This window comes from Populus alba, chromosome 3, assembly GCF_005239225.2.
Source record: "Populus alba chromosome 3, ASM523922v2, whole genome shotgun sequence".
Classification (NCBI taxonomy): domain Eukaryota; kingdom Viridiplantae; phylum Streptophyta; class Magnoliopsida; order Malpighiales; family Salicaceae; genus Populus; species Populus alba.
The window spans coordinates 19,725,751-19,741,626 of record NC_133286.1 but is presented as its reverse complement, the minus strand read 5'-3'; the positions used below and the strand labels follow the sequence as shown (position 1 = coordinate 19,741,626).

The window sequence follows — 15,876 nt, the reverse complement described above, 5'->3', positions numbered from 1 at the left end:
TTGTTTCAATTGGCATGGTAACCAGTACTTGGACTAGTAAATAATATTGATGATGTTGATGCCATAACTTGTGTATGATGAGTTGGTGACATTTGGAAAAAAAAAAAAAAAGGGAATAAATTAAGCTTCAAGATTTATTATATATCCACTGCATTCTAAATGTATGGTTGACCGATGCCATGAGAAAGAAAGAAAAGAAACCTCATCCGATTTAACATTCCTAATATTAATTACATCTCAAAATAATTAATTTTATCGATTTCATCCCAAGCTACTCGATCTTAGGCAATTTCCCCATTGAAATACATTAAAAAATACCTCAAGGTTCTTGCATACAAAGCAATATTTCTTAATTTTTGATAAATTTGGGATGATATTGATAATTTGTGAACAATGATGAGAAAACAAACAAATGGGCTATATAGTTCTAGAGTAATTCTACAATGCTCAAGCTATAATTAGAAAGATAGAGATAAAAAGGAGGATAAAGAAAATAAAAACCTTCATTCGGCATTAGAATAACCAAGCATAGTCATTATTACATAATTGATCCATCAAATACAGGCATACAAAGTTCTATTAGAATCACGAATACATAATCATTCAGAATCGGAGAAAGGCAGATATACCATCGATCCATCAAAGACAGAGACTTTCTTCAGCTGAAGATTGTCTAACATGGAAAAGATGGTTGGGGAGTTTAATTATTTGAAACAAGACAGCACTTTGTGATGGATCTGTGTCACGCTAATCCATTTGGAAATAAGACATGACTGTAAACACAGTTTGTGCCAGGGTGAATAGAAGCAATACAACAGCAGCTAAAAACGAAAGCAGTGCCCATGGACTGTTGAAATAATCATGCTTTAGTGTCGCCATCCATACATTGCGCTTCCGATTGCAATGCTCATTCACACGGTTGAATACTTCATTATAACAAAAGTGACGACGTTGGGAGTTTGTGACATTTCTGCATAGGTTATTGAACAAGGAGCAGACCTTTCCATCGTCGCCCAACCCATTTTCAATAATTTCCGAGTGTCGAAGTATCTGCACATCTTCTTGAGTGCTGATTAAACAATCCATCAGAGTTATATAATCGGTGACGTACAGATGTTTGCCCGGAGAGCACTGTTCATAGGCATCAAGATTTCGGAATAGCGACTCTGTTCTGTCATCAATTTTCAAACGTGGGATTTCTATCGTGCCATTTTCCGAGAAGTCAACATCAAACAATAACCTACTTGGTCCCTTTCGCCTTTCGAATTTAATGCCAGCTTCTTGCAGCTCTTTGGCATTGCGTATGAAATACCAATCGATTTCCTTTGGTGATTCCGTCGAATCAGGCGGCTGATACCCAGCATGATATAACATGTCCAGAAGATGCTTGCATTCGGTCTCAGGAATTCTACGGTTTCCTAAGCCTTGAAATATCTGCTGGCAAAATTGTAAGGCCATACCAAAGAAGTCTTTTTCGCTCTGCCCAGACGTCATAGTAAACAACTTCAGAAGAACAAAGAATGGAAGTTGATTCTCAAGTAACATCGTATCAGTTTCTATGCATGAGAGGATCCAAGGCACTTCGAAAACAGGGTCATCTTCACCGCTTACTCCTGGAATATTGTTACACTTGCGAATAAGCTCAACAATGAAGCAACCATCAAGAAGCAACATTTCAACGAATTCATCCTGGCATAGACTTACGGACTGATCATAAAATTTACGAGCTTTTCCTTCCACCCCACTCATGGCCTCAACATATCTTTCCACGCTACTTTCCCCTCTGCGTTGAAGAAGCTCTTGTAGATAACGTTTTTTATGTTCTTCCATCATCTTCAATTTATCTTTTCCACGATGATAAGGGCCGATGGAGAGGATTTCCGGCTCAAATGCCCTTTCGTTTACATGGCGGAGGCGACTAGGAACCTTGAAAATACTGCATGTTGACTGATTAGAAGGCAAACCTCTGAGCTTTTCGTCGATTTGAACGATTAAAGGGTTCCCAGGACTCGTCTCTTTTTCCTGAAATTAATGGATACAAAAATGTTTTAAGAAAGTCCCAACGATTCATCCAAAACTTTATTTTGAATGTAATTAAAAATGTGCGTGTGTTAATGATGTCTTTTCTATGTACGAGAAACATATTGATTATAAATTCAAAATTTGAGGTGCATAAAAGTTTTATTTGTTTTTATATTTTAAAGATAGGAGAAAGAGGGTAATAGATTTCAGCAATAAAAAAAAAAAACATGTTGTTAACATTGATTTAGACCACCAAAACAAATAATATTTGTGTTAAATGATTTCATTTGATGAAAAAAATTCATATTATTATTTTTTTTTACTTTTAAAATTCTCAAAAAAATAAATCTAAACTTGAGTTGATTTTTTATTTCGGGTTAATTTTAGTTTTTGAGGTGTTTTTTATTATTTTTTTAAGACATTGATAAGTTTAACACGATTTTTAAGATTTTAATAGGTGTTTTTGGTTAAATAAAAAAATAAATGGATTAAAAAATTAGTTTCTAGATAAAAACACTTAAGCTATAATTTTTTGGTATTTACTGACCAAATTCTAGGTAAAAATAAATGACGCGTTCGTTTGTTTTTTATCAAAACAAATTATCGTCTGCACCAAGACCTAGGCATGCGAGCCTGCTAGGAAAAGCCTACATATAGACCCTAAGATAAACAATATAGTTTATTATTTTTTTTCCTCTAGTTTGTTTTTTATATACTTTTTTGGTTGTGTCACTGCTTTTAACAAGGATAATGTTCTATATTCTCAAGGACGGCGTTTAGCAAGAAGAAGAAGAAGATAGGGTCTTGAATACGGACAACATAAACAATATAGAAGAAAAGCATCAATAGATTCATTTTTTTCATGTAATTTGCTAGTAGCATTGTCACCTTGTTACACCCATCTTAATAACTTCAGTGGCACATGTTTACTCATGAAAGATTCTACAGCGTTACTTGTGAGTGGAATCATGCATGGTGAAGGATTTTTTAGTTCTTACCGGGTTTGACATTGACGCACAGAAAAAACAAACCAGTGTATATATCAAATACCTGCATGTTACAACAATGGTCAATAGATAATCAAATGATGCTGCTTTTAACAAGGACAATATGTTCTATCACTTACTTGTTCTCAAACCTTGCTCTGCAATGGATGATCTTCTCTAGAGCTCATGAGATATATATGCCTTTTATAATGATCAACCCTCGCCAAAAGTCGACAAAGAAATTAGAAATGATATGTATTAATCAGAAATAGAGTCGCCCTAATATGCCAAGAGGACGAATACTTCAAAGTTGAAGAATCTTTCGTCTTTGATCTCTGCATGCTGGGACAGCTGGTTTCATGGAAGTGTCCACATTAGTTTTCCACTGAGATATCCAAAATTCGACGAAGAAATTAGAAAAAAAAAATGCTTGCTGAGTGTGGTTCCTTCCGCCACTATGTGATGATACCACCACATCTTTTTTTCCGTCTTTCCAAACACAAATAATTAGCACTGTAGCAACTGTTCAGTTTTAGCAAAAGAGAGAAAATAAAAATGGGAAAAGGAGAAAGAATAAAGGCAGCAGAACGGTCTCTCTTTTTATTTTTAGCTCATTAACCGTTAGAACGGGCTAATATTTTAATAACTGTTTCTAAACATGTTAATTCTCATTCTAAACGGTTAAATTAAATATTAATAATATAAAAACAACAGGTTATTTTGTTAGAAATCAAGACTATCAGTATTGTGAGTTTTTCTCAAATACTTCTCTTTTTAATCTTATTGTATTTCAAGAATAAATTATTCTTAATGATATATATTGTAGCCCTTAGTTAAATTTAAAAAAAAACACTTGTAAACCTATTATTTGTTAATAGTGGAAGTTTTTAGATGAATTATGATCCTGTAGTTTTTCTCACATCAAGTTTTTTATGTAAAGATTTTGGTGTCGAATTGTATGTGTCGCACGTGTGCGGCGTCGCGGCGAAAATTATTGTTTTGTTCCATTTTCTTATCTACAATGTAAATCTATCTATATCTATGGGGATAAATATGGGGAGGCAAGAAAATATTGTCTTTAATCGGTGAAAAATGGAATGGGAGTCACCACCTAGTATTTTGGTCACTAGGAACCCTAACTGGTCTTAGAGATCGGGTACGGGGACTGGTTGCGTAAAGGGAAGGTATTAGCACCCTAAATACGCCTTACCTAAGGTAAGCTGCATTGTTTGATTGTATGATAAAATCTAAGGTATTTTCGTGTTTTCCTAGTTGTTGGTCTGTCTATGGTTCAAGAAAAATCCTCCTCGGTAAGAAGGTCTTTATCTTATTGGGTAAAAACCTAACCGTTCTAACGTCTATACCCAAAACTTTATTAATAATATTTAGGAATACGTTTTACGTATAAATTCGTAATCCCAAATACTAAAAGAAAACAAAAAGAATTTTTTTATAATTTTTGAAATATTGGCCTAGTTCTCATGGCTTGAATAAACTGGTTATTAAAGCCCAAATTCATGCTAATACATATATTGTTTTGAAAATTTTCTTTGTTGTGTGAAAATATGATGTTATAATATTTATATATATATATATATATATATATTGGAGAGACAAGGTCGTATTTTAAAACAAAAACAATTTTTTTGGAAAATATTATTTTTTTTGCTTTTGACAAAAATCAGGTATTTTTTAATACTGAGCTTGTATCCTTACGGTATAAAAATACAACCCAATATTAATCCACTTTGATAAAAATATGCAAAAAAATCAACAACATTTTTAGGGACTTTTTAGAATTTTTTTGAAAGCAAAAACATTTTTTATTCTGAAAATCTTTGATATTTTTACGAAAACCGGATATTCTTAACACTGGTTTTGTATCTTTACGGTATAAAAATACGAACCAACATTGAGCCACTTTGACAAAAAATATGCAGAAAAATCAACAATATTTTTTAAGATTTTTCAAAATATATATTTTTTAATTATTATATTTTTTATATATATACATATATACACCCATATATTATAACATATCATATAATATATAATATAAAAACAATTCGGGCTGGGCCGGCCCAAATAAACGGGCGGGACTTAGCCCAACAAGGAAAGGTTGGGCCGAACTCGGCCCAACCGAAAATTCTTCTTCAGTCTGGGCCAGGACCGGCCCAGACATGCAGGGGCTGGGCCAGCATCGGGCTGGGCCAGCGTCTGCAGCCCAGCAAGGGGGGAAGAATTAATTTTCTTCCCCCCGCCTCCTGCATGCCTAACTCTGCATGCAGGAGGCAACGTCTGCAAACGAAGGAGAAGAAGAAAATTTACCTGGCGTGGAGGAGGCGGTGCTGCGGTGGCGCGGCTCGTGGGCGGCAGCTCCGGGCGGTGTTGTTGTCGTTCCTAACGGCGGCGAGAAGTTTCTTCCTCTTCCCCTTTCTTTTTTTTCTTCCGTTCTCAGTGGCTTTCTCCGCTTCGGTTTGTTTTTGGTTTTCGGTTTCGGTTTATTTGTTTTCGGTTCGTTGCTGCTCTCCCCTCTATTTCGTTTGTTCTTTCTCTCTCTTCGGTCTCCTCTCTCTCTCCTCCCTTCTTTCGGGTCCTTCCTTCGGTTAGTTCTCTTATCCTTTTCGTTTCTGTTTCCTTTCTTCTTCTTTTTTCTGCGTTTTTTCTTTGGTTCTCTCTCTTCTCGGTCTCGTCCTTTTTCTTTCTTTTTTTCCTTTTTCCCCCCTTCTGGCGCTGGCGTTGGAGGGGGGTATTTATAGGGCAACAGGGAGCGGAGGCGTCCCTATTGCCACCCTACCGTTGCGCATGGGGAGCAGGGTCTCCCTGTCCAGCTATGGCGCCGAGCGAGGTGACCAACGAGTGCGGTTTGCAGGGCATGTCCTCTGGCTTTTCATCATTAAAGGGCGTGGGGATTCGGTTCTTGGCAGAGCACGAGGGAGGAGAGAGAGGCAGGAAGAGTTAAAGAGAAAAAAAACAAAAGCTTTCCTTCTTCCCCCGCTGCACGTCCAGGGGAAGAAGGAAGAGGAACAGTGTCGTTCAAAACGACACTGTTCCGGTCTTTTTTTTTTTTTTTACATGAAACAGCGTCGTTTTGGACAAAACGTGCCATTTCATTTAAATGGAGTCAGCACGTCAACTTCCAAATCAGCCCTCAATTATATTTTGTACATTTCAATTGCATCCCTTTCAATTTCCGTCTCCGCCCCTCTTGTTGGCCGCGTTTTTCACTTTGGTCCTTGGTCTCTGATTTATGCAATTTGATCCTCAATTAATCAATAAACTTCTAATTTCTTCAATTAGGCCCCTGAATCAATTCAATACAGCCCCCTCTATCTTCGCGCCTTTTCCAAAGTGGTCCCTGGTTTCGGATTTTCACAATTAAGCCCCTAATTGGCCATTAAACTTCAATATTTATGCAATTAAGCCCCTGATTTGACCTAATAAATTCCTAAAAATTATAATTTGACCCCAGAACTTAAATTTCTTCCAATTAAAGCCCAAATTGACTTAAAAATCAAATTTTCTTGCAATCAAACCCTCTATAAATTCAATTAAAAATCCAATTAAGTCCATAAACATCCAAATTTGGACTTTTCTCCTCAAACTTCCAATTTTCTTATCCAACAAGACTCTCATCATTCAAGAATATATTGTCAAAAATCCATCTTTGTATTTTTAACCTCCTTGACTAATTTTTCTGACCATTTTCTGGGCGCTTCATGCCTCATGTTATTTTTCTAACCTCTTTTGGCTATTTGTTTTATTTTTTGTGGGGATCCAAAAATAGGTTACAACAGTATGTTTGATTGCATTAATTTAAAAAAAAAAGATTTGGGTTTTGTAAATTGTGTATTCATTGGTGTTATCGTTAATTTTCCCTGCAATTTATTTAATCAGAAGTTGAACTAGTCGCCCTACCAAGTGAAGACGACGAAGAGTTCTCAAGTTAAAGAGTCATATCACTGTAAGGTGGAATCCACAATAATTTGCCACTGAGATATAGATGCATCTATAACTATCATGAATCCTTGCCAAAATTCAACAAATAAATTAGAGTAATATGTATTGATTAGAAGTAGAATTAACCAGTCACCCCACCATGCAAAGAGGATGAAGACTTCTTAAGTTGAAGAGTCTTCGTCCTTGATCTCTACATGGCAGGACAACTGATGAGTTCTAAGGAGCTGTCAGCATCCACATTTTTCATCTTAAACCTTATGATTTCTTGAATATGCTTATTTATAATAATTCTATTGGGAAATTGAAGAAAAAAACTCTTAGAAATCCTATCAATTCCTCTCTTTTTCTTTACAAACATAGAAAAATATGTTTATTAATAGAGAAAAAAAAAGTAATTGAAATGGTTTTTATGGGTTTTCTTCTTTAATTCCTCAATAGAACCCTAACACAGAGCCATTTTTAAAAAACTATTCACGATGGTTAAGATAAAAAATCATAAATATTTTATATAAATCACCGTTAAAGATACGATATGTTTATGAAGGCACATGCTCACACAGTCCCAGAAAACTTTCTTCCAAGGAGCATATGTACTTATACAGTGGTATACAATATACTTATATACAATCACTTCACATGGTTACTTTTGTTAATTACTATAAATGTATTTTTTTTCCACTCCCCTTAAAGAGAGCATTAACATGTTGAATGGATCTATGATTTAAAAATAAAAATGGAGGAATCCACTTTTAAATGGCTGTGGAGGTTTGGGTTGGAGGAATCCACTTTGTGGAAGGATGTAATCAAAAGCATCCACATTACCAATTCCTCTAAACTGCTGCTACACACTCTTATTCCAGGAGCTGCAACTACATGGTCCCGAATTGTCAATCATTGTGTGAGAAATAAAAAGCTGCAGGATATTGTGAAGGAGCAATCTCTGCTTCTTATCGGAAATGGCAAGAAGACTATGTTTTGGCTTGATTGCTGGCTTAATAACCATTGTTTAGCAGAGCACTTTCCTACTCTTTTCCAATTATCCAGTGACAAAGCTGCCAGCATTGCTAAGATGGGAATGTGGGAAGGGTATGAGTGGATTTGGGTCTTTTCCTGGATACGTCCACTACGGGAACGCAACTTTGGCTTGCTTGATCAACTCTATGCAATCCTATCAACAGTACACATGGACAAAGATGGAGAGGATAGACTAATATGGAAGGACACTAATTCAGGAAGTTTTTCAGTGAAATCTCTTTGTGGATTGCTAAGTACAAAGCCTTCCACCAACAATGCCTTCTCGTTTGCTGGAATTTGGAAAGGTATTGTCCCTCCTAAAGTAGAGATCTTCTGCTGGATGGCTATTATTAACAGAATCAACACCCGATGTATGCTGGTTCGAAGAGGTATATTAGGTAGCTCAGAATCAAATTGCCCTGTCTGCCTAGTGGAAGCAGAATCAGTGGACCATATCCTACTACTCTGCCATAAACATTGGCTCATTTGGTCAAAAATCATTAAATGGTGGGGTTTAGCTTGGTGTTGCCCACAGAGCTTCTCAGATTTGTGGTCTCATTGGCCTTCCATGGTGCATGGTCAGTTTCAGAGGAAAGCATGGCTGATGTTGTTCTTCTCAATGGCATGGTCTCTTTGGCTCCTTCGGAATGATCTGATTTTCCAACAGAAGACTCCTGACTATGATTCAATATTTTTTCTTATCATCACCCGTCTATGTCTATGGCTAAAAGCTATCCATTCTGATTTTCCATACTCCCCTTCAGATCTGATCAGATCAGCAGATGGCCTGCATCGGTGGACCAATGCTCCCTCTTTTAGGATTACTAATCGGTGGTCTCCTCCTATGATTAATAGCCTCAAATGGAATGTGGATGGCTCTTCTCTTGGTAAGCCAGGCCCCTCCGGAATAGGTGGTGTGCTGCGAAATCACCATGGCCATCTTCTCGGTATGTTCTCTGTTCTAGTTGGTATTTTAGACTCCAATATTGCTGAGCTAAGGGCTATTGTCAAAGCCATTGAACCATCAGCATCTAACTGCATCCTTCACCATCAACACATCATCATAGAGTCTGACTCTGCCAATGTTATTAGCTGGATGAATAAGCCTCACAGCCGTCCCTGGAAGCATCATAATTTGTTCTCCTCTGTTAATAGACTGAAAGCATACTTTGGTTCAATCACCTTCTCACACATTTTTCGTGAAAGTAATTGCATGACAGATTGCATGGCTAAACAAGGTGTGCGAAGATCAAGTGAATTTGTTGCCTGGCTTTGATTCCACCATTTTTCGGTGGCCTTGCTATTGTGTCTTCTGCCATTATGTCTTTAAGTTATTTCTGGTCTGTTTTGTAGTGGAATAGTTAGCTTCAAGCTCATTTGGATGGATATTCGATGGTTTTCTTTGCTTTTGTTTATCTTTGGTTGCGCTTTATCTTATATATGGCTATTGGTCATAATAAGATATTGTGTAGCTCCTGTACTACTCCCGCCAGACTTTGGCGTTTAAATAATATATGCATCTTTCAAAAAAAGGATGAAGACTTCTTTAAGTTGAAGAGTCTTCGTCCTTGATCTCCACATGGCAGGACAATTGATGAGTTCTAAGGAGCCGTCGGCATCCACATTTTTCATCTTAAACCTTATGATTTCTTGAATATGCTTATTTATTATAATTCTATTGGGAAATTGAAGAAAAAAACTCTTATAATTCCTATCAATTCCTCTCTTTTTCTTTACAAACATAGAAAATTATGTTTATTAATAGAGGAAAAAAAGGAATTGAAATGGTTTTTATGGGTTTTCTTCTTTAATTCCTCAATAAAACCCTAATACAGAGCCATTTTTAAAAAAATATTCACGATGGTTAAGATAAAAAAATCATAAATATATCATATAAATCACCGTTGAAGATACAGTGTGTTCATGAAGGCACATGCCCACACAGCCCAAAAAACTTTCTTCCAAGGAGCATATGTACTTATATAGTGGTATACAATATACTTATATACAATCACTTCACATGGTTACTTTTGTTAATTACTATAAATGTATTTTTTTTCCACTCCCCTTAAAGAGAGCATTAACATGTTGAATGGATCTATGATTTAAAAATAAAAATGGACTCTCACTTGCCTCTTCTATTTTATTTATTAACAAATACTCTAAAAACGTGTAGATTTTCATTGTAATGTTTTTTTTTTTGTTTTCGGTTTTTTTTTTAACATTAATAGTTTCTAGGATTTGACATGGATATGCCGTATCACACTGCGGATTTGATGCTTGATGTGCAATTTTTACTTTTATATTGGTTTTTGACGGACCTTGGAGAAGATAGGTTGCTTTGATTTGATAGCAAAGGTTTTTCACTGTAGCATTTTTTTCTTTTGTTTGTTTTTGACTGTAGCAGTTTTATTTTCGCTTTTTTTTTTTTTTCCTTACATTTATAGTTTCTAGGATTTAGCATATGCCGTATCACACTGCGGATTTGATGCTTGATGTGCAATTTTCACTTTTATATTGGTTTTTGACGCACCTTGAAGAAGATAGGTTGCTTTGATTTGATAGCAAACAAGGACGTGTGAGCAGATAAAAAGAATTATTATCTCTTTGTTTTTATTTTTATCATTATTAACAAATATTCTAAAACAATATAGTCTAGCTTTTGTTTTTTTTTTTATTTACATGTTTTTTTACACAAAATTAAAATTTTTTTTAATGTTTTTTTAAAATAATCTTTGCTAATTTTTTAAATATTAAGCTGGTTAAAAATTTAATTATACAGTTTTTTTCTTTAAAATATTGTAAATTACTATAATATTTTCATACATTGTTTTTTTTTTTCTTTTTATAATTTTTTTTTTAAATGGTCTTTGTAGATTTTATTTTTTTTATATTAAGTTAATTGAGAATTTAGCTTTATAGTTTTTTTTTTAAAAAAAAAAACAATATTGATTACTACAATATTTCCCTTATATAGTATTTGTTTTGCTGCAGTGTTTCCCCACATATTTGTTTTAAAAATTATCTTTATCGAATTTATTTTTTTAATATTGAGCTGACTGATAATCTAGCTTTAGCTTTCCCCACGTGTTTTTTTTTTTGTATTTTTTATTTCCAAAATTTTCATTTTTTACGTATTTTATTTTTTTTTGTTTTGTTTTTTTAAGAATTATTTTTGTTGATTTTATTTTTTTAACTATTGAGCTGGCTGTGAAAATTTAGTTTTTTCTTTAAAACATTGTAGCTTTCCCCACGTGTTTTGTTTCGCTTTTGTTTCTTTTTTTTTACATGTTTTTTTTTATTCTTTTTTTAACCAAGATCAACTCTTTTTTTAAAAAAAAAAATAGTCTTTTTCGGTTTTTTTTATATATTGAGTTGGTTGAGAACTTAGCTTTGTAGCTTTTTTTAAAAAAAAAAACACTATGAATTGCTATAATGTTTTACTTACATGGTTTTTGTTTGACTGTAGTGTTTCCTCCATATGTTTTTCTTTTTAAAATTATCTTTGTTGAATTTATTTTTTCAATATTGAGTTGGTTGAGAATTTAACTTTAGCTTTAGCTTTCCCCACTTTTTTTATAAAAAAAAAAATTTCCCAAAATTGTCTTTCTTCTTTATATTTTTTTTATAATTTTTTTTGTTGATTTTATTTTTTTACTATTGAACTGATTGAGAATTTAGTTTTTTAATTTTTTTCTTTAAAACACTAGATTGCTACAATGTTTATCTACATGGTTTTTTATTAAATATTTTTTTTAGAATTATCTTTGTCGATTTTATTTTTTTCATATTAAGCTGATTGAGAATTTAGCTTTGTAGTTATTTAAAACACTGTAAATTGCTATAGTGTTTTCCAACATGATTTCTGCCTTGCTATAGTGTTTCTCCACGTGTTTTCTTTATCAATGTTTTTTTTCCAAATTTATTTTTGTCAAATTTTTTTTTTCATAATGAGTCGGTTAACAATTTAGCTTTTTTTTCCTTAAAACATCGTTGATTGCTACAATGTTTTTCTATATGATTTTTTTTATGTTTTTTTTTTAAATTATCTTTGTCGTTTTTATTGTTTTTAATATTGAGCTAGTTAAAAATTATAATTGTAGATTTTCACATGAAACACTATAGATTGTTATAGTGTTTCCCTGCATGTTTTTGTTCCTTTTTTTTTTATATTTATCAAAATTATCTTTGTTAATATTTTTTAATATTGAGTTGGTTGAGAATTATAATTGTATATTTCCTCACAAAACATGTTTTAACTTTCTCCACATGTTTTTTTTTTATTTGTTTTTTGCTTTTTTTTCCTTCCAAAACTGTCATCTTCTTTTTTTCATTTTTTTTGTGTTTTTTTCATAATTGTTTTTGTTGATTTTATTTTTTTTAATATTGAGCTGGTTGGGAATATAACTTTATAGTTTTTTCCTTTAAAATATTGTGGATAGTAATAGTTTTTTTATATATGATTTTTTTCATAAATCCACGATAATACACAAGCATGCCACGAGCCCGAGGCATCGCGCGAACATATCATCTAGTTACTCTCTACACTTGGATGTCAGATATATTTTATTAGTTTAAAATATTATGGATAGTGACAATTTTTTTTATATGATTTTTTTCTCATAAATCCACAATAATGCATAAGCATGCCACAAGCCCGCGGTATCTTGCGGGCATGTCATCTAGTTACTCTCTACACTTGGATGTCAAATATATTTTATTAGATTTTTATGTTAAAAAATTCTAGGTTATCTATGTTTGTTAAATTTTTGGATTAGTTTTAGCATTCAGTGCTTTTAAAGGTAAGAAAATTCACGATACTGCTGAGATTTGAATGGTGAGATCTCTTTACAGTTAACCGTTTGTTTACGAGGTGACGGTTGAAGCAAAATGTTAAAGCCAAATATTTGGTAAAGAAAAAAACAGCAATTACTATTCATAGATCCCATTATTTACTGTGTTGCAAACATAGGGTTAGAAGAAGCAATTCACAATCCCGCTTGTTTCACTAAATAAGTGAGCTCTCATTTTTTGCAGGCTCTACCCATCATAATAAATTAATTTATGCCTAGGTAAAGTAATTTATTATACTCTACTATCATAGAGATTCTTTTCTCTATATGCCAATTCCAAGCCATCACTAGCTTTCTTCTTATAAATGATGACTATGGCCATGTTTGGATTATGGTTAAATATTATTGTTATTTCGCTATTTTTTAATAAAAATTAAAATAAATTTTTATATATTAATGTCAAAAATAAAATTTATAAAATAAAAAAAATATTATTTTAATATATTTTAAAACATAACTACCAACCTATTGACCCAGTAAAATAAAATAAAAAATTTAATTTTTAATTTTTAATTTTTTTTATTTAAAAAATTAGTGTTAATATTATTGATAAATTAAACAAAGATCGCAATCCCAATTTTATTTCTCATGATATTTTACCTGATGTTGTTGTGCGCTTAACAAACTAAGAAAACCGTAGTTTTTGTCGGATGTGTTTCATACGTAATGAAATTGTAGATAGTTTAATAGAACAATAAAAAATATTTTATATAAAATATTATTTATTTCATGATGTAATAGTAGTAGTTAAATCTACAATATTTAAATTAAAAACCATCAATATTAATATATATTTTTTGAAATCATTTTACAATATCAATTTGAAGAGCATTTTTAACCAAACACATTAAACTATTTTTTTATTCAATCTCAATTTCAACTATAGTTTTAATAAAATATATATAAATATCAAACCAACCTCAACAAAAAAACATTTTTTATAAAATAATTTTTTAAAAATCAAAATCATAAAAACTACTCTGATACAAACCACAAAAGGTACTACAATAGTATGTGGCATTTCGATGTCAAATGGTTTGATAAACTATAGGTTGTGACCTATAATTATAACCAACCAGTACTCATCAGCTGCAGATGTGGCTTGATTTGGATCCGTCTTTCACAATAAAGTGTATGCACTGAAGAAAGCAAACGATCTGGCCATGTCCTCTCTTTCTTTTTTGGACATTGAGGCCATCCGGCAATGCTCATCTCAACTGAATTTCGGATTTGGGCTAGTGTATACGTTGTTTTCTGGTGGCTTCTTAAGTATGGAGTCCCTTATTTGTTTCTGCCTCTTGAAAAATACAATTGTAGTTATGTGATGACCGTGCTCCGGTCAAGTCTAAAATATATCATTTGGTGAAAATGCTTCCGATTTATATATTGCAGTTCATATCTACAGAAGTTCTTCCTTTTTCTTTGCTTAATTGGACTGGCGATGCAAATTTTAGACAAGATTAAGGATGAGAACTAAGATCCTTACTACTCTAGCTAGAGATCCTAAGACTTACAAGAAACTAATAAAACCCTAAACCCTAAATATAAATTATTTTGTAATTAAACAGTTTTTTTCCCAGTAAATGAGAAAAAAAACATAAATTATACCGATACCTTATGCTCTTTTATATTTCCATGAATTGTCTTCTCGCTTTCTCGCCTGAGCTTGAAGAGTTCGAACATGATAGGTTTCCAACAAATACCATCTTAGTTAGAAATAGCATACCTGTAATATCAGCCCCTGACATCACAGCAGCCAATCATCGTAATAATCAATGTAAATGAAATAGTAGTTGCTACTTGCCGGCATTGCAGCTTGGTTTGTGGATCATAATTATTAATTATCGACCTAGTCTAGTGAATTCACCATGTCAAGTTTTACTTCAGATTGTTTTGAACATAGATAAGGTCAAATTTCTATCAATTTGTTGTGCTGACTTGCAATCTAGTTGATCATAAATTTGAGTGAGATTTTGATTAGGTCAATTTAAGATTTTTTTTAAAAAAAACACAAACAATATTGTTTTAGAAGAAAAAAAAATTATTGACCCGGGTTGACTCAATGATCTATAAATTGACCTGACAACTCAATGATTAAGATCTAAAATCGAGTTAAATTCTAAGTCGAGTGTTAAAAAGAAAAGCTAAAACATGATGGAAATATATTGTAAATATACTTTGAAGTAAAATGGATTCTAATAGTGAATTGACTATTTTACCCTTAAAAAATCACAATCGTTTAAGAGGTAAAATGATCTTCTCACTTAGTTCATCTGTTATTCTAAAATTATTTAGGAGAATCTCTGTATTTTCATGATTTTTGTATAGTAACTCACTTTATTGCCCTTAAAAAAAAAACATTCAACTATGGTTTAAGGGGCTTTTTTTATATTTCATGTTTTTTCACTACAGTGTAATGATTCTATTATCCTTTAAATTAAATTTTCAAAAGCTTACCTACCTGGGCTTATCTTTCATTTTATATTTTTTTTATAATGATTTTTTTATTTTTGATCCTAGGGGCAATGTAGTATTTTCATAAGCAAAAAAAAAAAGTTGTTGTGTGTGCTTTGCAAGCGCCAGTCACTCTGCCATCTTCGAGCAACGTGTGTAACTGATTTTGATGATGAAAATCATTCTTATGTTGTTTCATTCGATTCATCTCAGTTTTGTCTTTCTTCTCACATAACGTGTATGGTGAACAGACCTCTGATAAAGCACTGTCGATCTTTTGTTTTTTCCATTATTTTCTCTTTCCTCCTAGCATTGGTGCATTGGTGCATCCAACGGTTCTGCTTTGTCCTGTGCATTGGTGCTTTTAGAATGCTCAGTATGAGAGCAAGGCTCTAGCATTTTTGAAGCATTCTCCTTTTTAACAGTCCCAGCATTTCTAGTTGAAGCAGTTCCATTCCTTGCTATTGACTTCGGAATCACATCCTTACCTTCAAAAACTTCTTTATGACAAGCAGCATTTGGTGATAATCCCTTGGACATTAGACCAACAGAAAAATTAATATTAAAAAGGATGCCTATTTAAAAAT

The 15,876-nt window shown here is 32.8% G+C and overlaps 1 protein-coding gene across 1 annotated transcript; it reads right to left on the bottom strand.

The window, feature by feature from the left end:
• Positions 1-491: 491 nt before the first annotated feature.
• Positions 492-3,236, bottom strand: LOC118054655 (UPF0481 protein At3g47200-like). Its single transcript, XM_035066303.2, has 3 exons — positions 3,149-3,236; positions 3,021-3,072; positions 492-2,022 (listed from the first exon to the last, which is right to left on the bottom strand). Exons 2-3 carry the CDS (start codon positions 3,030-3,032, stop codon positions 748-750), a joined length of 1,287 nt encoding a protein of 428 aa, XP_034922194.1. The 5' UTR covers positions 3,033-3,072; positions 3,149-3,236; the 3' UTR covers positions 492-747.
• Between the last annotated feature and the right edge of the window lie 12,640 nt (positions 3,237-15,876).